Here is a 27066-nt window from a genome sequence, read left to right as displayed (position 1 = left end):
AACTCTGTGCAGTAGCTGACATGAATGTACGTTTAACACGGTAGCGTGGCAAGGTGCATACATTATGATTAAAGTACTATTCGGACAGGACTAGTTTTCCAGGAGGACATTAGAGAAATTTGTATTTCACTGATGTACTTCGTGATTTTAATCCCGTCTGAATCTGCCAAGTCTGTGTTTTTCTCACACAAACACTGTAAGAATTTTGGAGCAAATTACCTACTGTTTTTCGTCTACCTCTGTAATCCTCTGAGAAAACTAATCCTGTCCGAATGCAAATATATGTCATTGCTGATAATATTTTTTAACAACACATTTCCTTGTGTATTTTGGCCAACTACCGCAGAATCTCTTGTGCGCATGTTTTCTACTTGCTGTGTGCAATTCATTATGGATGTACATGTTTTGGCTACCCGGTGAAGAAATAAAATAAAATCAATAAGAATAGCCAAATCACATAAATTGTTAAGACTGACCACTGTAATATCAGTGTCAGGTGATTTACTCATCTTAATTTCTGCACTCAATTATATAATGTTTTAATTAAATAAGTAATCATTTCTTAATTTCAATGGGTTTATTATAAGCAGCCAGTTCTCATTTATTTTAGTAATTTTTTTAAATAAGTAACTTTAATAAATTAAAATTAAATACTTTTTACTGAAAATGTATAATAATAATTAATTTAATAAATAATTTTACTTTATAAATTTAAAAGTACTTATGCACCCAATGCACGTATCCAGAGCATGTGATCTTCTGCAACGCCCAGATGTACAAAACAGACACTCCCACCTCTGTAATAAATGTGGAGATTTATTACAGCTGAAACGATACATGGAATCACAGAGGTCAGGTGAAAAGAATTGTAACTCAAACTACATTTAGAAAACTAGTCCCATCCGAGTAGTGCTTAAGACGCATTTTAAACAAGATGAGATAATGATCCGAGATAGCTTCAGACTGCAGAAATGTAACTATATTTTCTATATTTAATCCGTATCTTATTATAAGGTCAAGAGTGTGACCACCATTATGAGTGGGTCCTATTACATTCCGATACCTCTACTTAATCTAGAATGGACACAACCGCTGTTCTCAGAGGGTCTTCTGGGATATCAAAATGAATATTAAAGTCTCCAACAATTAATGCTTTGTCTAATGAAACAACCAGGTGCGAAATGAAATCTGCAAATTCACAAAGGAATTCAGAATATGGCCACGGGGTCTGTAAATAATAATTAGCAGAATCGACTCGGTAGACATATTTTTTGTGGCTATATATGGTAAAATAGTATAAAGAACTTCAAAAGTGTTGAATTTACAACTAGGTTTTTGTGTGACACCGAGATTATTATAAATGAGTGTGACACCTCCTCCTCTGACAGTTAGACGGGCTAATGTATATACTATAATTGCATCCAGGAGGACTAGCTTCATTTAATACTAAGTACTCATTTGTTTTAATCCATGTTTCTGTTAAGCACAGTACATTAAATTGATCAGTAATGGTTTCATTAACAATAAATGCTTTAGACATAAGAGATCTAATATTTAACAGTCATAGCTTCAGATCAAAGGTGCTAGCTCTGCATTCAGTATGATCTAATTTTATGTTAATTAGTTTACTAAAACAAACTTTCTGAATATTTCTACATTTTTGTTTAGCTCAGAGAACAGACACAGTCTCGATATTTTGGAACCTTATCTGCTCCCTGGCCTTGCCTCTGGATTGACACTGATTAACTAGGACCGTACTAACACTATGTGTTATGCTGCAAGAAATAAGAGCAGCACCTTCCCGAGTGGGATAGATTCCGTCCCGCCCTAACAGGCCAGCCTTGCAGTCAAAATTACTCAGATTATCTATAAAGCCCACATTGATTTCAGAGCACCACCTGAACATCCAGCAGTTCAGCAACCATAACCTGCTGTAAGCTATATCGTCATGCCGTATTGGGATGGGGCCAGAGCATATTACTGCATCGGACATTGCCTTTGCAAATTTACACACCTCTACAATGTTACTCTTAGTAACCTCTGACTGATGAAGGCATATATCATTCGCTCCTACATGAAAAACTACCTTTGAAAACCTGTGCTTGCCTAAGACCCTAAGATTACCTGCTATGTCCGGCACCCTGACTCCTAAACTAACTAAATGGTGCCCCTAAAGGCCTAGCTCACATGCCTTAAGATAGAGTCTCCTACATCCAGAGCTCTTTCAGGTTTCTCAGTGGGTGCTTCACTGAGGAGAGAAAACCTGTTGGATACGTGAAGCAGAGAGGAGTGGTGCTCCCATGGGTTAGCCTTAGTGTTAGCTTTGGCTTTGAAGTTATGCGACTGAGTCATCACCCATTCACCCTGCTGTGAGGGCTCTAATGTTGGTGTTAGGGGACTGCTATCTCCGCCTAAGGCATCCAGAATTTCCCCTACAGAATTATGCTGCTCTCACACTCACTGACCCTCTCTAGAGTCTGGATGTGCACCTCTAATGCTGCAATCTTCTCCATCAGAGAGCTACCTAATATACACTTAGCACAAATGAAGCTATTAGCAACAATGGAGGAAGAATGACTAAACATCCTGCACCCAACACATTGAACAAGCTGAGCGTTTGCCACACTGAGTGTTTAACGTACCTTAGTCGAAGATTAGTTGACGTTATTTTAGACAGATCCGATGTGGATGGACTCTGCTTGCTGTCTTTAGTCCAAAAAAAAAACAAGAGTAGTCTTCAAAAAAAATGAAAATATGGCAGAAGGGAAAGTGAAACTACAACAAAAAAAAAACTATAATGCAAATTATTTGCGCTACAGTATAGTTTAAACGATTAAAAGAAGCTTCCCAATAAATGATTCGAAAACAGGAACTATGTCACAGGAAGTCCTATGGATACCACTCTATTGTAAATGGTAAATGGCAGACTTATAGCGCTTTACAATGTGTCTCATTCACCCATTTACACATACACTCACACACCAATGGTAGCAGAGCCATGCAATGCACTAATTTGCCATTGGGAGCAACTTGGAGTTCAGTGTCTTGCCCAAGGACACTTCAGCATGCGGAGTCATGTGGGCCAGGAATCGAACTGCCAACCCTACGATTAGTGGACAACCTGCTCTACCACCTGAGCCACAGCCACCCCCATGTTGAGCCACAGCCATCCCCATGTTGAGCCACAGCCATCCCCATGTTGAGCCACAGCTATACGATTAGTGGACAACCCCGCTCTACCACCTGAGCCACAGCTGCCCCTGTGTTGAGCCACAGCCGTGTTGAGGAGGTGTATCAATAGAGGGCTGAATTGCTAGTGGGAAATCCTGTGAAATACTACTTTTCACTGTATTTTGGAAGTATATTGGGAAAAGGGCTGAATTGGCAGGTCACGCAAGAGGAGTGTAGATTAGAATAAGTGTGTATGTGTGTATGAATGCACAAGCATGTACAGTGCCCTCCACTAACATTGGCACCCTTGGTATATATGAGCAAAGAAGGCTGTGAAAATTTGTCTTTATTATTTAACCTTTTGATCTTTTGTTCAAAACATTCACAAAAATACTCTGCTCTCATGGATATAAAACAACTGCAAACAAAACACGTTTATATAAAAAAATATATCTTTGTTCAATATAGGTGTGCAACAATTATTGGCACCCTTTTAGTCAAATACTTTGTATGACCCTTTGCCAATTCTCCTATAATGCCTGATGAGGTTGGAGAATACATAGAAACGGACCTGAGACCATTCCTCCATACAGAATCTCTCCAGATCCTTCAAATTTCAGTCGATGGTCGATGGTTGATGCTGGTGGACACTTCAGCACACCCCACAGGTTTTCTATGGGCTTCAAGTCAGGGGACTGGGATGGCCATGGCAGGACCTTGATTTTGTGGTCAGTAAACCATTTTTGTTTTTATACTGATGTATGTTTTGGATTATTGTCCTGCTGGAAGATACAACCATGGCCCATTTTAAGCTTTCTGGCAGAGGCAGTCAGGTTTTCATTTAATACCTGTTGATTTTTGATAGAGTCCATGATGCCATGTATCATAACAAAATTTCCAGGTCATCTGGCAGAAAAACAGCCCCAAAACATTAAAGACCCACCACCATATTTAACCGTAGGAATGAGGTACGTTTCCATATGGCTACCTCTCTGTGTGCACCAAAACCGCCTCTGGTGTTTATTGCCAAAAAGCTCTATTTTGGTTTAATCTAACCATAGAACCTGATCCCATTTGATATTCCAGTAGTGTCTGGCAAACTGAAGATACTTCCGTTTGTTTTTGGATGAGAGTAGAGGCTTTTTTCTTGAAACCCTTTCAAACAACTTGTGGTGATGTGGGTGACTTCGGATTGTAGTTTTGGAAACTTTCTGACCCCAAGGTGCAACTAACTTCTGCAATTCTCCAGCTGTGATCCTTGGAGATGTTTTGGCCACTCGAACTGTTCTCTTCACAGTGTATTGAGACAATATAGACAAATGTCCAATTCCAGGTTGATTCACAACATTTCCAGTTGACTGGAACTCTCCCCTGATGATGGAAATGGGCATTTTCAATGCTTTTGCTATATTCTTTTAGCCACTTCCCATTTTGTGAAGCTCAACAACCTTTTGCCACACATCATAGCTACAGTGAGGGAAAAAAGTATTTGATCCCCTGCTGATTTTGTACGTTTGCCCACTGACAAAGAAATGATCAGTCTATAATTTTAATGGTAGTTGTATTTGAACAGTGAGAGACAGAATAACAACAAAAAAATCCAGAAAAACGCATGTCAAAAATTTTATAAATTAATTTGCATTTTAATGAGGGAAAAAAGTATTTGACCCCCTCTCAATCAGAAAGATTTCTGGCTCCCAGGTGTCTTTTATACAGGTAACGAGCTGAGATTAGGAGCACACTCTTACAGGGAGTGCTCCTAATATCAGTTTGTTACCTGTATAAAAGACACCTGTCCACAGAAGCAATCAATCAGTCATATTCCAAACTCTCCACCATGGCCAAGACCAAAGAGCTCTCCAAGGATGTCAGGGACAAGATTGTAGACCTACACAAGTCTGGAATGGGCTACAAGACCATTGCCAAGCAGCTTGGTGAGAAGGGGACAACAGTTGGTGCGATTATTCGGAAATGGAAGAAGCACAAAAGAACTGTCAATCTCCCTCGGCCTGGGGCTCCATGCAAGATCTCACCTCGTGGAGTTGCATTGATCATGAGAACAGTGAGGAATCAGCCCAGAACTACACGGGAGGATCTTGTCAATGATCTCAAGGCAGCTGGGACCATAGTCACCAAGAAAACAATTGGTAACACACTACGCCGTGAAGGACTGAAATCCTGCAGCGCGCGCAAGGTCCGCTGCTCAAGAAAACACATATACATGCCCGTCTGAAGTTTGCCAGTGAACATCTGAATGATTCAGAGGACAACTGGGTGAAAGCGTTGAGGTCAGATGAGACCAAAATGGAGCTCTTTGGCATCAACTCAACTCGCCGTGTTTGGAGGAGGAGGAATGCTGCCTATGACCCCAAGAACACCATCCCCACCATCAAACATGGAGGTGGAAACATTATGCTTTGGGGTTTTTTTTCTGCTAAGGGGACAGGACAACTTCACCGCATCAAAGGGACGATGGACGGGGCCATGTACAGTCAAATCTTGGGTGAAAACCTCCTTCCCTCAGACAGGGCATTGAAAATGGGTCGTGGATGGGTATTCCAGCATGACAATGACCCAAAACACACGGCCAAGGCAACAAAGGAGTGGCTCAAGAAGAAGCACATTAAGGTCCTGGAGTGACCTAGGCAGTCTCCAGACCTTAATCCCATAGAAAATCTGTGGAGAGAGCTGAAGGTTCGAGTTGCCAAACGTCAGCCTCGAAACCTTAATGATTTGGAGAAGATCTGCAAAGAGGAGTGGGAAAAAATCCCGCCTGAGATGTGTGCAAACCTGGTGGCCAACTACAAGAAACGTCTGACCTCTGTGATTGCCAACAAGGGTTTTTAAACCAAGTACTAAGTCATTTTTTGCAGAGGGGTCAAATACTTATTTCCCTCATTAAAATGCAAATCAATTTATAACATTTTTGATGTGCGTTTTTCTGGATTTTTTTGTTGTTATTCTGTCTCTCACTGTTCAAATAAATCTACCATTAAAATTATAGACTGATCATTTCTTTGTCAGTGGGTAAACATACAAAATCAGCAGGGGATCAAATACTTTTTTCCCTCACTGTATATTCCTTAGACTTACCCATTGTTATGAACGACTAAGGGAATTTGGCCTCTCTGTTACCTCACATTTATACCCCTGTGTAACAGGAGGTCATGGTTGAAAAATTTCCTGTTCTTAGTTACCCAGGTGTACTAAAGAATTTAAAATATCAGTGGGAATATACTTCAAATATATTTTTCTCATATTAATTCCTAGGGGTGCCAATAATTGCTGCACACCTATATTTAACAAATATATATTTGTAACCCTGTGTTGTGTTTGCAATTGTTTGATATACATGAGAGCAGAGTATTTTTGTGAGTATTTTAAACAAAAGATCGAAAGTTTAAACAATAAAGACAGCCTTCTTTCCTTTACCAATGGCACCGATATTAGTGGAGGGTAACTGTAAATAAATTAGGTCATTGAGCATTTAGAACTCTATGAAAAGACAGAATACTGCGGTTCGTACTAAAATGTCCTGAAACATTGGCTTTGTAGACCTTCTGAGCATTCTTCTAAGTGTAGTTGTTGTGACCCAAATAAAGAAATTCAACCCCTGTTGTAGAGCCCATGAAGTTGTATGTAGGAAAAGGTAGAAATTTGTACCGACCAGTTTTTAAGCTCCTAATAATGTTTGAGACCTGATACATTGAACCACTTACTGCTACATATGCTGAGAGCACTGTAGTAAAATCACTGAAAAGACATCCTGGGTGTGTCATAATATCTGTCACTCCAAGCAGATACAGAGACACTGTATACAGGTATATTTGGGTAACACAACAAAAACTATTAGGGGGAAATAGATTAAAAGAGGTGTGTCCTAGACATTTCTTTCCTTTAAATTAAGAAAGCTAAGAGAAGTCGCTTCACTGCTGAACAATAGACTATAGTAATAATTGAATGGAAAATAGACAACAGAGGATAACCTTCATTTTGTATGAAATTAGAGGAATAGGAGACTCAATACGAGGATTTATTAGGTTGGAGACATCTTCTTTGCATAGAATGAAAATACTTTTTCTTGAGAACTTTAACACGGTTTGAGAATTTAGACAAAGTAAGAACAGAGTGGCCGTGGGTAGATTGGGAAGCAATAGTTGGTAGGAACTGCACAGTAAGAAATTTGGGCAATACACTTGAAGAATTAGCAGAGTCGAGAACCCATCCGACTCCATTTGGAGCCGTATTTGAATTGGGGAGAACAGCTAGGACGTGATAAGGGAACAGAGCTCATAGGTAAAAAACTAAATAAGTCTGAGATTGAGGTTAAGGTAGTACTGCGACAAGTCCAGTGGTTGAGCAGAAAAAGACCCTTAGATGCGGAAGGGACAGAGACAAGAAGAGGACTGACATTAAGAAAAAATTATAGTAATGTTTATTCCTGACTGTAAGGAGGAATCATCCCTGAGAAGGTGGGAGATAGGTAGACCCAGAATACGGGGAATAACAATAGCACAGACACCTGCAGAAATATTAAGCTCAAAGTACCAATTGTGCAAGGAGCTCATAGCTGAGCTTTACAAGAAAGTGGTAAAAAAAAAAAAAAAAAAAAAAAACACAAAAAATGAACACAAAGTGGCCAGAAGGAGGAACATTCGATGTGTCGTTGTGTGAAGAAATGGAAACATTGATAAAGAAAAAATAAACAATATGAGTAAAAAGAGAGAAGCAAAAACAGAAAAAGAATGAGAGGTGTTATTAATGTTTAAAAAATGAAGGAGAGGACGTGTGGAAAAATATGAAACAGATTAATAAAATCCTGAAAAACAATTATAAGAAAACCATGGAAAAAATTAAAGAGGTGTTCACCAAACACCTCTTTATGCACCCTCAGGTGGTCAGTTCCCAGTGGTAAAATGGGTTGTGGAAGTAAAAGGAAAAATGGAAATAAAGCAAAATAAAGTGAGACTTGGAGATTGAGAAAAATGAAAGGGCAGGAACTATATGTACCCTGGGTACATATCTTGATGGGCTGGTTGCTTGCCACCCTGACATCCATGAGTGGGCTGGGAAGTGGATAAAGGTGTTTGAAGAAGAAACTATGGGCAAGCTGCTCACTGTGGGTGATATCTGTGGTCACTCCTCGCTAAGATTCTGGGGGGAGCAACGATGAAAGAGGACCTCACGATGGCTGTCGTGCCACATTCTGAGAACTGAATATCTCACATGTGTGGACCCCAAGGCCCTGAAAGATGAGCAGTTGGGTGAATCAGAGAATCCAAGAGCCTATGTCCAGAGACAACTGAAGAGGTGGAAGGAAGAAACAAAAGGGGACCCTAAAGAAGATCCCCTGATGACTAAGCTGTTCAGAAACACAGAAGTAGAATCTAGGTCTCAAGCAGTGAAAAACAAGTTGGAGGACATGGTGGGTCTGAACTCCATAACACATAAGAAGTTCTGTGACCTTGTGTCACTGATCCCCATGTCATGGAGCAGTACAGGAAGAATGAACGGAAGCTGCAGAGAAAGCTGGCACAGCTACAGCTTGAGGAGTTAACAAACAAAAACAAGAAAAAAAAACAAGCACTGGTCAAAGACAAGGACAAGAAGGAAGCAGAGTCCTCAGTAGTAATGGCCCCATTGTGTGTGCCTCAGGTTCCCACTGCCCAATCTGCTCCACCAGCTGCTGCACCAAGCCCACAGCAAACCCTGATGTCGGTTATTGATGTGTATGTGCAACCGGGGAAAAAGGACAGAGAGGCACAGGTAGGCACAATCCTGTTCCGTCAGGTGTGTGTTGAGGATTTGGACAACCTGGTCATAATAGACGAAACTGATCAAAGTATAAAGCTGTCTATTTTGGTATCAGAACAAACTCCTGTCAATTTGCTAGGCAGGTATGCATTATGTAGAATGAATCTTTCAGATCTGGTGTTCCCCAGATGGAGTGTATATAGACAGTAAATATGTTAACACTCAGATGGTAATGCTTAGAACTAAATTTAATGTCGTTGGTTGGGACAGTTAGGAAGTGTTGTTGAGGAAAGCTTGAGTACATGGGGAATGTTTATTGAAGTACAGATCCCTGGGGCACAGAAACCATCTTTTGGTTATCACTGCACAATGATTTATGATACACAGTGTGACCTAAACCATGACCTGACATGTCTGACCAGCCTAACCTGAATGCAGACGTGGTTTTGTTTGTTGATGGTTCTAGCCTAAGACTTGATGATGGTACACTCTACTGCATATGCTGTGACCACTGAACATTCTGTGGTTGAAGCGTACCATTTGCCACGCTTGCTTTCTGCTCAGACCACTGAAATATTTGCATTAACAAAGGTATATCTCATTGCGAAAGATGTGTCTGCCACTATTTTCATTGAAATTAACACATGGTACTGGCATTTTATGGAAGCACATAGGTTCCCTTTCAAAGGGAACTTCAACGTTGCATTTAGCATAACACTGTGCCTCTCACGTGTGACTGGCATCTGAAGCTTGTGTAAAATCATGCCTATTTATAGGCCTGCCACGATCAGGTGACATGGCAATTAAGCGCGTCGCATGATATAAATATGGCACCTGTGAACCGTGCCATCAGCCTGTATTATATTCAGCGAAAGACTGCATGTCAGTTGTTTGTGTAAAGAAACAAAAAGGCGCTTCATTTCCTCTCTATCTTTTCTCAAAATTTCAGAACTTTTCTATCCCTTTAAAAAAAAAAAATAGAAGTAAAAAAGGTGAGAGAGAAAAATATGAGTGAGAGAATTCAGGAAGTGTGTTACGGCTTGCTCCCATTTCATGACAGGGAATAGTGCACACTTTCTGGATGAAGTGTCTAGGGATGTAGCATGCGATGGTAGCCTCGAGAGGCTGCGCATGGTAATGCCTACATTAAGCAGCTCGGCTCGCGACTTGCGCTCTTCTCGGAAGCCAAAGCGAGTTGGGTTTCAGAGCCTCGCGGATCTGGGCCGGCCGCTGCCGAGGCAGCTAGCTGTCTCAGGTTCGGGGGATCTCTTATGGATCCGGAAGAGGAGCCAGAGATGAGCACTTCTCTATCTCTTGCTCTGTCTTCCGGGTTCGGCTCTCTGCTGGATTTTGGAGCTTGCGTCGCAACTCCTCCTTCCGCTATGGAAAGCCAAAAGGGGGAATAAAACCACACACACAAAAATAATAGTAATAATTCCTCTCTGACTCCGAGGAGCCAGAAGGATGTGATAAAAAATTGAGAGCAGCATATAAAGAGCTGCTTGAAGTGATTACTAATGCTGGATGAGCCTTTTTCACCCCAGTGAAAGTGAATCCCTCACACTGCAGAAACTCCCCTTTCTTCCAGGAGTGTATGACAAAATATCAGGCTTCTGGGGGAAAACCATGCATAAGCCTTATTTATAACCCCACAATGTTGGATTATTCGGCCATTGTGGGGAATGAACGGCATGGCTATTTAGCTATGCTGAAGGTGGAGGAGGCACTTGCGAGCTACCTCTCTCCATCGACGGCAGGTAATTGGGGGGCCGGCATTGCCATCCAAGCCACTGTGTAAGGCCACCGTGGCATTAGTGGGCAAGGCCTATGCATTAGTAGTCTTGCTTGTGGGTCACTGCAGACAATGACAGTTTTGCAGGCCTACCAAGCAGACCTGCTGAGTGAGCTCGACATATGGCGGCATTCAGCCAGTTCCTTCCCTGTTGTCTCAAGTTCATCTGGGCATCCACGAGTGGAGCCCAGGCCAGCACTAGTGCAAGGGAAACCCAGAAGGCGATTATGGCAGCCTGCCAACCCCCGTAGACAGCCAGGGGAACCGGGCGGCCACAGTCGCGGCCTGCTACTAGGCCTTATCTGAGAATGGTCATAAAGGCCAAGCAGGCAAAGAAGAGCGGGCCTGAGGGGCCGTGGAGGGACGTATCAGGGGACATGAGGTCGTTAGGGCAGTTAGCCCCCATTGCTATTGTAGGGCCTCCACTAGCCAAGGCTGTCCCAAGTTTTCAGTGTTCTCTGGTCAGCGAGCTGTCACAGGGCAACGAAAATCTGATGCTTTCCCTCCAATAGAATGTGGAACAGTTAACATCACTAAAAGACCATCTGGCAGCGTGGAAACTACTGCCAAATGTGTCTCCATGGGTTCTGTCTACTGTAGAAAATGGTTACCGGGTCCAGTTTATAGCTCAACCCCCCCGGTTCAGAGGTGTGCTCACCACAGTAGTCAGCACAGACCAGAGCCCAATGTTAGCACAGGAAGTAAGATCCCTCTTGGACAAAGGGGCCATAGAACATGTACCCCGTTCCCTGAGGGAGGTAGGTTTTTACAGCCATTATTTCCTGGTCCGCAAAAAATAGGACTATGCGGCCAATTTTAGATCTGCATCATCTGAACTGTACTCTTCAGACATACAGGTTCATGGTGCTGACGCCCAAACTTATCATTCGACAGATTCAGTTAGAGGACTGGTTTGTGATGATAGATCTAAAAGGTGCATATTTCCACATAGAAATATCGCTAGCTTTATCCCCTCGCACCTTCACAAAGTGCATGGATGTCACTCTGGCTCCATTGTGACTCCAGGGCATCCGTGTACTAAACTACCTGGACCAATGGTTAATTCTAGCACGATCCAGGGAACTGGAGGTTTAACATCGAGATGTTGTTCTCACCCACATGAAGAGCTTGGGGCTCAGGTTGAACCTCAGAAAAGTATGCTGTCCCCAGTGCAGTGGACAACTTTTCTAGCGGTTATAAGGATTCTACTACGATGAGGGCGTTTCTATCCCCAACATGCGTAGGTCAATCCTATCAACACTGAGTAAGATAAAGTTGGATCTTGGGAGACTATTGGCGATTATGGGCCTATTGCACAGGAGACCGTTCAGTGGTGGCTGAGAGGTTGGTGTCCTTGGACAAAACCTCTGAGAATAATCAGTGTCATGTGGTGATGCCTACGTGCTCTGAGAATTTGAGTGTCCCCAGTTTCTAGCCTTGTGCCACACTCTAGGGGTGTCTCCTTAGCGCAAGACGGTAATGACAGACACCTCCCTCACGGGTTGGAGCATGGTCTTCGACAGCTGTCCAGCACCTTATTGTCCAGCTAGTAGCACCTTATTGGCCAGCTCAAATAAGGTTCTCAGAGATAATATCTCTGCTAGATGGAACACCTTGGGAGATTCCCATCTGCAGGGATCCACTGGAGACCCAGTGAACTGTGCAATAGCTACAGTCCTGGAGTTCTTACAAGAATATTTCTCAGCGGGGTGGGCTCCTTCTATGATCAGGGTTTACGTGGCCTCCATTTTGGCCAGCCATGCCCCTGTTGATGGAGCCTCTGTGGGGCAACATCCTCTAACTTCGAGGCTTATGCGTGGTGTCAGGTGTCTGAGGCCCATCTGCAGGACGTGCATACTTTCCTGGGACATTTCTGTAGTCCTGGAAGGTCTGTCAGGTGCCCCATTTGAGCCCTTAGAGTCAGCCTCTGAGAAGCTTCTGACTCTAAAGGTAGCTCTTCTGCTAGCCCTGACATCTCTCAAGCAAGTAGGAGATTTATAAGCTCTCTCTGTTGCCCCTTCCTGCCTTGACTTTGCCCATGGATTAGCCAAGGCCTTCCTGTATCCTATGCCGGATTATATTCCTAAGGTGCCTACATCGGCTGCCCACCCTGTGGTGTCGCAGGTTTTCTGCCCTCCTCCATTCCCCACACCGGAACAAGAGAGAATGCACCTGCTGTGTCCAGTAAGGGCTCTCTCTACTTACGTCCACTGCTCCGGCCAGTGGCGTAATTTGGAGCAGCTGCTGGTCTGCTTTGGCAGTGACAGTAGATGTGATGCTGTGTCAAAGCAGCGCATCTCTAATTGGATAGTGGAAGCAATCTCTATTGCTTATGAGGCGCGTGGTCTCGCTACGCCTCTGGGCATAAGGGGTCATTCCACTAGGGCGGTCACCTCCGCAAAGGCTTTGTCCAAAAGGGTATCCTTACAGGATGTGTGTGCTGCTGCAGGATGGTCTACGCCACACACATTCATTCGTTATTACAGACTGGATATTCATTCCACTCCAGGCTCGAGTCCCTTGCAGTGACCCCCGGGCTTGGGTCTTTTTGAACAGGCCGTACCCTCGGTATTACGGAGTGGATATTCTCGTTCCCATAGTGTTAGGCTAAACGCAACATCTCGTTCCCTTTTCAGGGTACAAGGTTACATACGTAACCAAGACGTTTTCTGACCTCGACTGGATAAAACTCATATAGCCCAACAAACTCATATTGAAAATCTTTTAGATGCCATTCAGCTCCCAAAAACCCTGTCTGTGTACAAGTGTATGGCACAAACCCTGGCAGATCACACAGCCAAAACCACAGTCTTTCCAGTTAATAACTTCTTGTTTTTTTGTTTTGTTTTTAAATAAGAGGGAACATAAATTTATTTATTTTTTTGGTACTGCCTTGAATAAGCTATTTCACTTAACAGATGTTTACATATAGTCCACAAGACACAGTAAAAACTGAATTTACACAAATGAACCAGTTCAAAAGTTTACATAGACTTGATTCTTAATACTGTGTGTTGTTACCTGGATGATCAATGACTGTTTTTTATGTTTTGTGATAGTTGTTCAGTAGTAGCAATACTATGCTCTGGCCCAATCCCACTGCAGCATGCTGATGTAGCTTACAGCAGGTTATGTTCTCTGAACTGCTGGATGTCCAAGAGTTGCTCTCAAAACAATGTGGGCTTTATAGATAATTGGAGTAGTTTTGAGGGCAAGGCTGTTCATCCATCCCACTCAGTAACGTGCTACTATAATTTCTTGCAGCATAGCACATAGCCTCAGAACAGACCTAGTTAATCATTGACAATCCAGACCCAAGGCCAGGAAGCAGACATCCTCTGCTACTGCTGAGGATGGTCCACATTGTGCAGCCTATAGATCATTGAGACTACGGATGGTACCACTTAAAAACCATAAAGATGGCTTTGGACCTAAATTCATATGAAGTTATGATATGATGGCTAGGACAACAATTGCTATTATAGCTTTCGGACTGCAATTTCCACAAACCGACCTTCTGCTAGCTGCACTGAGTTGTCACCTCGGTTCCACAATATCGAGACTGTGTCTGTTCTCTGAGCTAAAAAAAATGTAGAAATTTTTAGAAAGTTTGTTTTAGTAACCTAATTAAAATAAAATTAGATCATACTGAGTGCTGGGCAAGCACCTCTGATATGAAACTAGGACTGTTAAATATTAGATCGCTTACATCTTAAGCACTTATTGTTAATGAAACCATTAGGGATCAGGAGTTTAACATAATGTGTTTATCATAAACATGGATTAAACTGTATGAGTACATAGCATTAAATGAAGCCAGTCCTCTTGGATACATTTACATACATCAGCCACATCTAACTGGCAGAGGAGGAGGTGTCGCACTTATTTATAATAATAATCTAGGTGGCACACAAAAACCTAGTTATAAATTTAACTATTTTGAAGTTCTTTATACTAGTATAACACATGTAGCCACAAAAAATAAGTCTACCGAGTCAATTCCACTAATTATTATTTACAGACCCCCAGGGCCATATTCTGAGTTCCTTTGGGAATTTGCAGATTTTATCTCAAACCTGGTTGTTTCTCTAGACAAAGCTTTAATTGTTGGTGACTTTAATAATTATTTTGATAACCCAGTAGACCCTTTGAGAACATCGGTTGTGTCTATTTTAGATTGAGTTATGTGTAATAAAGTGGAATAACACAGGAAAAAAGTATTGAACACGCTAACTTAAAATTATTTCGTACTTAGTGGAGAAGCCTTTGTTTGTAGTGACCGCTTCAAGACACTTCTTCTATGAAGAAATTAATCGGCCGCAGTATTCAGGTGTGATTTTGTCCTATTCTTCTAAACATATTGTCTTTCAATCTTGTTCAAATGGATTCAAGTCAAGTGATTGACTGGGCCATTCTAACACCTTGATTTTTTCCCCTCTGAAACCAAATGAGAGTTTCCTTTGCTATATGCTTTGGATTGTTGTCCTGCTGGAAGTTCCACCCACATCTCATCATTCTGGTGGATGGCAGCAGATTCTTTTCAAGAATCTCCCGGTAAAGGGCTCCATTCATCGTTCCTTCAATTATATGAAGTCTGCCAGTCCCATGCGATGAAAAACAGCCCTACACCATGATGCTTCCACCTCCTAACTTCACTGTTGGTATAGTGTTTTAACAGTGATGTGCAGTGCCATTTCTTCTCCAAACATGGTGTGTAGTATGAAAGCCAAAAAGTTCAATTTTGCTCTCGTCTGACCAGACTACACTCTCCCAATAGGCTTGTCCAAATAAGTTATAGCAAACTTTAAACAAGCTTCGACATGCCTTTTCTTTAGTAATGGAGTCTTGTGGGGTGAGCGTGAGCAGTGGAGTGCATTGCCTATTGTTTTCTCTGTGCCTATGCCGTCTCCACGTGTTTCTGGAGCACTTTCTGGGTGATCCTTGGCTCTTGGGCTACTCTTCTGACTATTCTTCTGACTTCCTAGTCCGAAATCTTGCGAGGAGCTCCTGTGTGTGGCCGGATGATGACGGAGTGTTGCTGCTTCCACTTGCAGATAATGGCCCCAATGGTGCTTACTGGAGGATTCAGAAGTTTTGAAATATATCTGTATACAATTCCATCAATATGTTTTGCAACAATAAGGTTGCGAAAGTCTTGCGAGAGCTCTTTGCTTTTACCTATCATGAGATGTTTCTTTTATGACACCTTGGTAATAAAAAGCCTTTTAATAGACCATCAATTTACTAACCCAGCTGATATTAATTTGCACAGATATTGGGTATAATTACTTATGGATTTCAGCTGGATCCTTGCCTTACCTTGTCTTGGAGAACTGCTTTTTTTAGCATGTTCAATACTTTTTTCCTGTGTCATTCCACTTTATTACACATAACTTTATTTATGGCCTTTATGTTGTGAATTCTTTATATTTCCGGATTTCTTGAGTTAATGTCTGGTGAAAATTTCATGTGAATAGCCTCATTGGAAATATATTTACTGAAAAAAATATTGAGGCGTCCAATACTTATTTCCCTTACTGTACCTTATCTAGCATGTGATGGAACGTTGACTCTAAGCATTCAGTCACCAGATCAAGTTATTTGGGATCAGACAGTAATCCAATCATAGTTGATATCTCTGGGAGGTTATTAATTAAACTCTGGGCAGTAGCTGACGTGAATGTACGCTTGACGTGGTACCATTACAAGGTGCAAATATTATGAACAATATGCAACTTAAAAGAGATAAGATAATGGTCCGAGATAGCTTCAGACTGCGGAAGTGTGACTATCTTTTCTATATTTAATCTGTATGTTAGTATCAGGTCAAGAGTGTGACCACCACTATGAGTGTGTCCTATTACATCCTGATTGACCCTTACTTTATTTATGGACTTTAATGTTGTGAATTCGTTATATTTCTGGATATATTCAGTTAATACCAAAGTCTGGTGAAAATCTTATGTGAATAGCCTCATAGGAAATATATTTACAGAAAAAAATATTCACGCATCCAATACTTATTTCCCCCACTGTTCCTCCACTTAAAAGAAAAATAATTAGAGAGAAAAACCAGCACCCTAGTATAACGATCTCACACCACTCGACAATTAAAACATAAATGGCATCAAACCAAATTAGTAGTATTTCAAACTGCATGGAAGGAGAGCTTTCTGAACTATAGAAAATCTTTTAGTGCTGCTAGATCAGTCTATCTCTCCACCTAATTGAAGATAACAAAAATAATTTGTTTCTTTGTTTCCTAGATTCTTATTCAATACTGTAGCAAAATTAACTAGGAATATAACCACCACAGAGACATACACAGAATCATTATACAGCAGTGACGATTTCATTCATGTTTTTCACTGGCAAAAAATATTAGACAAAAAATTCAGACTATCATTTTAAAACCAGACAGTCATATAACTAATCCTGTAGATAATAATATAGCAATATCAGATCAACAATTAGAATATTTTACTCCCCTTTAAGAGACCTAAACTAATTTAATTAATTTCGTCATCAAAATCATCCATTTGTATACTAGATCCCTTACCTACATGTTTATTCAAACATATTAAACCAGAAGTAATCAAACCCCTTCTAAAAATAATTCTTCCCTTAGCATTGGCTATGTACCTAAATCATTTAAACTAGCAGTTATTAAACCCTGGATTTTAAAAACCTGACCTCAACCCCTGTCAAATGTCTAGCTATAGGCCTGATCAGGTTTGTCTCTCCTTGCTTGTGTTGCTTGACCTTAGTGCAGCTTTTGATATCATTGATACCATATTCTCCTTGGTAGACTAAAAAACATTGTCGGCATTAAGGGAAAAGCCCTCTCATGACTCAGGTCTTATTTGACTGATCGCTATCATTGCATAGATGTAAATGGTGACTTCTTTATGCATACTGAGGCAAAGTTTGGTGTTCCGCAAGGTTCTGTTTTAGGTTTTTACTTTATATATGCTACCTCTGGGTCAAATTATTCGTAAACATCGAATTAGCTTCCACTGTTATGCACATGACACACAGTTGTATGTTTCAGCAGACCAGATAACAGACACCAGCTTAATAAAGTTGAGGATTTTGCAAAGGACATTAGACACTGGATGCTTTTTAACTTCCTTTTACTTAATTCTGACAAGACAGAAGTACATGTACTAGGACTGCATGCAGCTAGATGTAAGCTTTCTGATTACATAGTAACTCTGGATGGCCTTTCTGTTTCATCATGTGCAGCAGTAAAAGGCCTTGGTGGAATTATTGACTGCAGTCTTTTATTTGATGCTCATGTAGATAATATTACTAGGATAGCCTTCTTTCATCTCAGAAATATTGTTAAAATAAGAAATTTAATGTCACTACATGATGCAGAAAATTAGTTCATGTTTTCATTACCTCTAGGTTGGATTATTGTAATGCCTTACTGTCTGGATGTTCTAGTAGGTGCATAAACAAGCTCCAGTTAGTCCAGAATGCAGCTGCAAGAGTCCTTACTAGAACCAGAAGATATGACCACATCACCCCTATCTTATCCACAGTGCAATGGCTTCCAGTAAAATTTCACTTTCATTATAAAATACTACCATTGGACTATAAAGCACAGTTATGGAACAGCCTTGCAATTAGTGTTCGGGACTCAGACACAATCTCAGTGTTTAACTCCAGGCTGAAAGAGTAATTGTTCAGTCAATCTTTTTGTGAATTTTTTTTCTTAGGTAAAGGTCAGTTCTTGAGGGCTCACAGGCATAGAGTGTTGTGGTGAACTGGGATGTTTGGATGCTGTGGCCCCCCACACACACGTTCACCCAGATTTGTTGATGGTGGAGTGGCTGGCCACCTTATGTCCCAGGGAGCCCTCATGTCTGTGTTACCTTCTGGCCCTCCCTTTTAGTTATGCTGTCATATCTCGTCTTGCCGTAGTCCCTGCTTGCACTCACAAAGTACATTGTCCTTAACCATTACGAGACAATAAGCATACCTAACAATCTCTACCTCTCTTTTCCTCTCTCTCCCTGTCTCTTTCTTTCAAGGTAAACACGATACTCCTGAGATACCACTTATCCTGTCCCCTTCTGCTCTCCAGACCTGCCTGATCCATCCTGATGCCCTACTTCTGGTTGGAGTTCTCATCAATTGTTCGTTACATGCTACTGCTGAGGATGGTCCCACATTGTGCAGCCTATAGATCATTGAGACTACGGATGGTACCACTTAAAAACCATAAAGATGGCTTTGGACCTAAATTCATATGAAGTTATGATATGATGGCTAGGACAACAATTGCTATTATAGCTTTCGGACTGCAATTTCCACAAACAGTTTTGCTCTCAAGTCTCCATAAGTAAACGGTGAATAGGTTCAACAAAACAGACTTCATGTAAAAACTGTAATGAATTTTTCTGGTTACACAATTGCACTATTTGACCATGTAGTGTTAACACATTTATAGAAGGGATTTATTTATTTATAATCACACTATCCATTGTCACCCAGATGAGGATGGATTACCTTTTGAGTCTGGTTCCTCTCAAGGTTTCTTCCTCATATCATCTCAGAGTTTTTCCATGCCACAGTCGGCTCTGGCTTACTCATTAAGGACAAATTCATACGTTTAAAATCTATATTCTCAATTTATATATTTCTGTAAAGCTTCTGTGGGACAATGTCCATTGTTAAAAGCGTTATACAAATAAAACTGAATTAAATTGTTCATGAGTCCCTTGTTTGTTCTAAGCATTGTTCACTGCCCATTGTTCATCAGAAAAATCCTGCAGGTCCTGCACATTCTTTGGTTTTCCAGCATTTTCTGCATATTTTACCCCTTTCCAACATTGGCTATATGATGTGGAGATCCGTCTTTTCACACTAAGGACAATCGGGAGACTCATATACAACTACTGTATTACAAAAGGTGCAAACATTCATTCATGCTCAAGAAGGCAACACGATACATTAAGAGCCAGGAGGATGTAAACTTTTGAACAGGATGATCTTTGTAAATTGTTATTATTTTGTGTTCTGGGAAGCATGCACATATTTTATGTAATTTCTGAAGGAGCTTTAAACATGAGGTTCTCATTGGCTTACCAATGGGAATGACAGAAACATTGCCTTACAGGTTGCACCCTGCAGAGGGCTCCCCTCAACAGGGGGATGACAGTATGATCGTGTATATGGCTGGTTTATGCAAAAATGTTCACTGTGCATTCACAGATACCAGCAGCATTGCTTCTGGCCACAGGTGAAAGACTGCATCATCTGGAAATCGGCAACTGGTTGGTGGTGAAAGACATCAAGAGGAAGGCGTGGAACTGACCCAGGTGGCACGGACCATGGCAAGTCATCCTAACCACTCCCTCTGCTGTCCAAGTGGCTGAAAGAGAAATGTGGATTCATTGCTTCCACTGCAGAAGGGTACAGAAATGTATAATAAATGTATAATCTGTTCTGCATGAACAGCGTATATCCAGAGGATCAGGGAACCCTGACCTCCGGCAAGGAAGCAGCCCACCTGAGAACACCACAAACAAATAAATGATTAGTTTTTATCTCATTGACAAACATTTGAAAACGGATAAAAATGGAAGCATACCAACTTGTTTGTTTCATTGCATGTATAGTAACAGAAGACCTTATTTTACCTGAGAGTAGGTTCAGATCATTCATAGTATTGGCTAATATACTGACCAGGCATCAGGGTTTAGACCTGCTAAAGGTAGAGCAAAGACCACATCCCTTGGCAGGGAAAACTGTATTGTTAAATATTGGAAGGCATTACCTTATGAAAGATGGTGTTAAAGAGAAAAATAGGATATGTAGGATATTTTCATATCAACTAGACCGGGTGTAAGACCCACTCCAGAGGTGAGTGAGAATGGCACACCTGTGTATTTTCTTAACCATTTTTTGTTATATTTTTGGAGATTATAAATCAGCACATCAGAGGCTCTGAAAGACTGTGGTGGAAACACTGCTTGCACTTTTTTCATTACAGATTGCTATCTAGTTTAAGTTCAATGTGATTGTTGGATATGTCATGGAATTTACTCAAATTGGGGAAACCAACTCCTCATCTATAGTGTCAGTCTGTGGATGAACAAGAACCCAGAAAATTGCTTACAGGGTATGTAGACACTTATATAATCTCTAACTGTTTGATTCTCCCCTACTGGCAGCCTGACTTAAAGGAACATTCTGTACCTCCTAGAAGAGTTGATGTCTGTGTATGTTCGTCTATGAGTAATTATGTAGTTTGTGCAAATCATCTTGTATATCTTACCGTGCACCTAGGACCCCAACAGGTAAATACATATAGAATGGGTACCTTCTAGCAGATCTATGGACCACTAAAGTTGCCACTTTTGGATGGGTCCTCTTCCCTTTTGGAGGGGTTAAAATAGTTCTCCAAAAATTTTACTACTTAACCTTTGCTCTACAGGACAGAGCCAACACCAGTGCAGCTGCACTTCAAATAATTCAGACCGATCTCACAGCAGTTAGAGAAGCAGTAATCCAATACAGTGTGGAATTAGACATTCTCACAGCCAAAAGAGACGGCGTGTGTAAGATTTTGAATACTTTTTGCTGCTTCCAAATCTCTTACCATAATGAAAATGTAACTTCATATATGTGCAGTATAGTGTCCCCCTCCTGATGATTAGAACTCATTTGTGTGGTTAAAGACTTGGTTTGGGTCTTGAATATCTTAGATACTATCATTATTATTGTGGAGCAGCTGGCCGCTTTATGTCCCAGGGCTCCCTCATGTCTGTGTTACCTTCTGCCTCGTACTTTTAGTTATGTAGTCATAGCTACTCTTGCTGGAGTCCCTGCTTGCATTCTGCACACAACATACATTGTAGACTGTTTGGATTGTCGAGTGAGCAGTTTGTCAATTTGGTGCATGTGATAAGGTTTGGATTTTTCTATAATAATAATAATAATAATAATAATAATAATAATGTTAAGTAAATGTGAATGGGCTAAAAATGGAATCCCTAGAAATGCGTTATAACCCCAAACAAGGAGCCCCTCCTCTTACTCCCCACATAAGCTGACCCCTCCCTCTCTAGTGTCATTAACAGCTTTTGTTTTGCAAATGTGTCAATCACTCAGTCGAAGTGATCCCCCAGCCAGAAGTGAAATCTACAACTCAACTCTGCATTGAAGAGTTTATGTAACAGTGTGTTCTAAATTATGAATTATATGAATTATATAATGCACCTGTTGGTTTATCTTATTTGAAATACATGCATTTGATGTGTGTTCTTAGTCTACAATGATGTAAATATATTATGAAATAAGGAATCTTGGGTCTTGTAGACAGTGCTAAAAGAGAAAATATTTATGTATAATAAAGAAATATTTTTAACTTCATGTGTAAAACACTTGATGTGTATCACATTAATTTGATATAAATGCATACATTTGATCTGTGTCAGTAACAATCTGTGTAAATTCATTATGAAGTAAGACATGTTAGTTGTAAAACTTAGTGCTAAAAGATAAATTATTTATGTTTGCTGTTATAATTATCCTGATGTGACATAAGCGCGATATATGCATTATAAATGTGTCACAGAAGTAAGACCAAAATAATGTTAACTGGAAATGTACCCAATATGTTACAGAATGTGTACAGTTCAAATATCAGACGGTATAAAAAAGACGTGTGGGAGAGAAAGAGTGAGTATGTCTGTGTGTGTGTGCCTAGTACCTGTCAGTGCCAACATCCCCACAAGATTTCATAATTTAATTGGTTTATGTTAATTCTATGTGAAGTGATCACGCTCACTTTACATAATTCAAGGGCAAAATAATACAAGCTACGATGATATACATAATTAAGCACATCTTTCTAAAGTTTAATAAAATAAAATATGGGGTAGTAGTACTACATTATACAGTACATGTAAAAGTAAGCACAGAACACAGACTTGACATTTACTATTCGGATTGAATTCATTCTAAACAACAAATGTTTATATGGGTTTTTGAATATTAATTTGGTTCCGTTAATATGATTTGTTTTTAACTTACAGATAGTGTTTTCTTGTATTCTCCACTGACTGCAATAATCAAATCTAGTCCATTGGCAAGGTACAGTTGACTGCTACATTTTCATTGACTGCAAAAATGAGCTGTGACACGTCCGCCCCCTAAAACACGTGGTTATAGAGCCACTAAGAGGTCAAGAGCAGAAAATGCATGTTGCCGCCTCAACTGCGGCGGTACACACTGCGGCAAAAAACTTATTCTGTAGTTTTCTACAGAAAAAACACAAAATACTCTGCAAATTGCATTGCAAAATTTTACAAAAGCCACAGTAAAATCAAGCATTTTTGGCTGAAACACTGACAAAAACTCTGTGAAAACCTGCATGGATTGAGTGTTGAAGACAAGCCTGACATATTTCCCTATGCCAGGGACTACAATCACCTGGAGGATCATAATTAAGATTTTGCCTGGTAGCAGGGTTTTCACATCAGTGTGCAGAGAGGTTCTTTCCATTACAACCACAGAAGCAGTGTAAATATTTCCACGAGATTTTTCCAAATGGTGGAATGTGTAACCGAAAAGATTTTCATGTTTTGTTTATGCCGATTAAGTTTTTATACTGATATTAGCATTATTTTTTTATCAGTGCAAAGTATATACACTTATTATTGTATTTCAGATTGGGACAGAATGTTCTGTATTTTGGAATAGGTGCTGTTCCCTTTCAAAGGGAACTCCACGTTGCATTAGCTGAACGCTGTGGGAAGCACCCTCGCACGTGACCGGTATCTGAAGCTTGTGTAACATCATGCCTATTTGTAGGCCTGCCGTGATCAGGTGACGTGGCAATTAAGCGCGTCGCATGATGTATAAATGACACCTGCGTACCATGCCGTCAGCCTCATTATCTTCAGCGAGACTGCATGTCAGTCACTTGTGTAACGCTCGCAAAAAGACACTTCATTTCCTCTCTATCTCCCCCCCCCCCCCAAAAAAAATCTCTTTCTTTTCTTTCCCTGTAAAAAAAAAAAAGAAGAAAAGTATGAGTGAGAGAATTCAGGAAGTGTGTTACGCCTTGCTCCCGTTTCATCACGGGGAAGACGGACGCACTTTATGTGTGAAGTGTCTAGTGATGGAGCATGCCAGGGCAGCCCTCGAGAGGTCTGACTGTGTGCACTGTGAATGACTTACAAATAGGCAGCTCAGCTCGCGACTCGGTCTCTTCTAGGCCAAAGCGAGCTGGGTTTCAGAGCCTTGCGGATCTTTGCCGGCCGCAACCAAGGCAGCCAGATGGCTCAGGTCCTGGGGATCTCGTATGGATCTGGAAAAGGAGCCGGAGACGAGCACTGCTCTATCTCTTGCTCTGTCTTCCGGGTCTGGCTCTCTGCTGGATTTTGGAGCTTGCGTCACGACTACTCCTTCCGCTATGGAAAGCCAAAAAAAACAAAACCCAAACACACACAAAAAAATTCCTCTCTGACTCTGAGCTGCTTGAAGTGATTACTAAGGTTGGATGAACTTTTTTCTCTCCAGTGAAAATAAATCCCTCACACTGTAGAATACGCCCCTTTTTTCAAGAAGTGCATAACAAAATATCATGCTTCTCGGGGAAAACCATGCATAAGCCGTATTTATAACCCCACGATGTCGGATTATTTGGCCATCGTGGGGAATGAACTGCATGGCTATTAGCTATGCTAAAGGTGGAGGAGGCACTTGCGAGCTACCTTCTTCCTTCCATCGATGGCAGGTAATTTAGGGGGGCCAGCTTTGCCATCCAATTCATGTAAGGCCACTGTGGCATTGATGGGCAAGGCCTATGCAGTAGTGGGTCTTGCTTGTGGGTCACTGCAGACAATGGCAGTGTTGCAGGCCTACCAAGCAGACCTGCTGAGTGAGCTTGACACATGGCGGCATACAGCCAGTTCCTTCCCTAGTGTGTCAAGTTCACGAGTGGAGCCCGGGCCAGCACTAGAACACGGGAGGCACAGAAGGCAAGTATGGTAGCCCGCCTCCCCCTGCAGACAACCAGGGGAAATGGGGCGGGCACAGTCATGGCCTACTACTAGGCCTGATCTGAGAATGGTCATAAAGGCCAAGCAGACAAAGGAGGAGCACTCCTGAGAGGCCGTGGAGGGCTAGCCAAGGCTGTCCCAAGCTTTCAGTGTTCTCTGGTCAGCGGGCTGTCACAGGGCAACGAAAATCTGATGCTTTCCCTCCAATAGAATGTAGAAAATTTAACATCACTAAAAGACCATCTGGCAGCATGGAAACTACTGCCAAATGTGTCTCCATGGGTTTTGTCTACCATAGAAAGTGGTTACCGGGTCCAGTTCAGGGCTCGACCCCCCCGGTTCAGAGGTGTGCTCACTACAGTAGTCAGCACAGACCAAAGCCCGATGTTAGCGCAGGAAGTAAGGTCCCTCTTGGACAAAGGGGCCATAGAACTTGTACCCCGTTCCCTGAGGGAGGGAGGTTTTTACAGCCGTTATTTCCTGGTCCACAAAAAAATAGAGGAGTATGCAGCCAATTTTAGATCTGCATCATCTGAACTGTACTCTACGGACATACAGGTTCAAGATGCTGATGCCCAAACCTATCGTTCCACAGATACAGTTTAAGGACTGGTTTGTGACGGTAGATCTAAAAGGTCCATATTTCCACATAGAAATACTGCCCAGTCACAGGAAGTTCCTGAGATTTGCATTTGGAGGCAACGCATACCAATATCGGGTCCTTCCCTTCGGGCTAGCTTTATCCCCTTGCACCTTCACAAAGTGCATGGATGTCTTTTTGGCTCCACTGTGACTCCAGGGCATCCATGTACTAAACTACTTGGATGACTGGTTAATTCTTGCATGATCCAGGGAACTGGTGGTTCAACATTGAGATATTGTGCCCACATGAAGAGCTTGGGGCTCAGGTTGAACCTCAGAAAAATATGCTTTCTCCAGTGCAGTGGACAACTTTTCTAGGGGTTATAAGGATTCTGCTACGATCAGGGTGTTTCTATCCCCAACATGCGTAGGATCAATCCTATCCTATCCTAATCCTATCCTATCAACATTGAGCAAGTTAAAGCTGGATCTTAGCATCCCATCCAGTCTCTACGAGAGACTGTTGGAGCTTATGGCAGCAGCAGCCAACATCATACCGTTGGGACTATTGCACAGAAGGCTGTTTCAGTGGTGGCTGAAAAGTTGGGGGTTTCGTCCAAAAACAAAACCTCTGAGAGTAATCAGTGTCACGTGTCAATGCCTACGTGCTATTAGAATTTGGAAGGGTCCCCGGTTTCTAGCCTTGGGTTACACTCTAGGGGTTTCTCCTTATTGCAAGACGGTAATGACAGACACCTCCCTCACAGGCTGAGGCACAGTCTTAGATGGCTGTCCAGCTCACTGTCTCTGGAGTAGCCCTCATCTGGAGTGGCATATAAATTGCCTAGAAATGTGGGCCATATTTCTAGCACTGAAATTCTTTCTTCTTCAATTGAGAGGTCACCATGTGTTGACAGACAACACAGAGGTGTTCTCAAATATCGACCACAAGAGGGGATTATGTTCATGCCCCCTGTTCAGGCAGGTGCAACTAATTCTTCTCTGGGCAGAGGGAAAGTTTTTGTCAGAGAGTGCAATGTGCATTCTGGGCAACTAGAATGTGGGGACAGACATCCTGTCGAAGCAGGGGCTGAGGCCCAGGGATTGTGGTAGAGTCCATTTGGTGGAGGTTTGGCCAAGCAGAAGTGGATGTGTGCGCCTCCGAGGAGACAACACACTGCCCGCTGTGGTTCAAACCTCACTCCTCTCGCACCATTAGGGCTGGATGCCATGGTACACATGTGGCCAAGGTCACATCCATATGCTTTTCCCCCAATCTCTCTGCTCCAACAAGTTCTAGCAATAGTTCGCCAAGATTGTCTCCATCTGCTGCTAGTAGCTTCTAGCAGCACCTTATTGGCCAGCTCGAATATGGTTCTCAGAGACAATATCCCTGCTAGACGGCACTCCTTCTGAGATTCCCATCCTCAGGGATCTACTGTCTCAAGATGGAGGGCTGAACTATGGAAACTGTGGGTCTGGCCCCTGAGGGGCACCAGCTCATAGATTCTGCTCTCACAACTGAGGTTGTGGAGACCATGTTGAATACTAGAATGCCATCCATGACAAAATTGTATGCGCTCAAGTGGCAACTTTTTGCCTCCTGGTGTGAGGAATGTCAGCTAGACCCAGTGAACTGCACAACAGCTGCAGTCCTGGAGTTCTTACAAGGACGTTTCTCAGTGGGGTTGGCTCCACCTACAATCAGGGTCTACGTGGCCACCATTTCGGCCAGCCATGCCCCTA

General features: G+C 41.8%; 1 protein-coding gene across 8 annotated transcripts in view; it reads right to left on the bottom strand.

Annotated features, from left to right (window-relative positions):
- The window catches only part of znf512b (zinc finger protein 512B), a 171645-nt gene that overhangs the window by 107557 nt on the left and 37022 nt on the right, over window positions 1-27066 (bottom strand). For 2 of the 8 annotated variants that reach the window (XM_053643638.1, XM_053643639.1), the window contains exon 3: window positions 19944-20099. The exons of the other annotated variants lie outside the window; for them this stretch is intronic. In XM_053643638.1, coding sequence (XP_053499613.1) covers window positions 19944-19952 — 9 coding nt within the window. In that variant the 5' untranslated portion in view covers window positions 19953-20099. The remainder of the gene's footprint in view (window positions 1-19943; window positions 20100-27066) is intronic. 8 annotated transcript variants of the gene reach the window in all.

Source organism: Ictalurus furcatus, chromosome 15, assembly GCF_023375685.1.
Source record: "Ictalurus furcatus strain D&B chromosome 15, Billie_1.0, whole genome shotgun sequence".
Lineage (NCBI taxonomy): Eukaryota > Metazoa > Chordata > Actinopteri > Siluriformes > Ictaluridae > Ictalurus > Ictalurus furcatus.
This window is presented reverse-complemented; position numbering and strand designations above follow the sequence as displayed.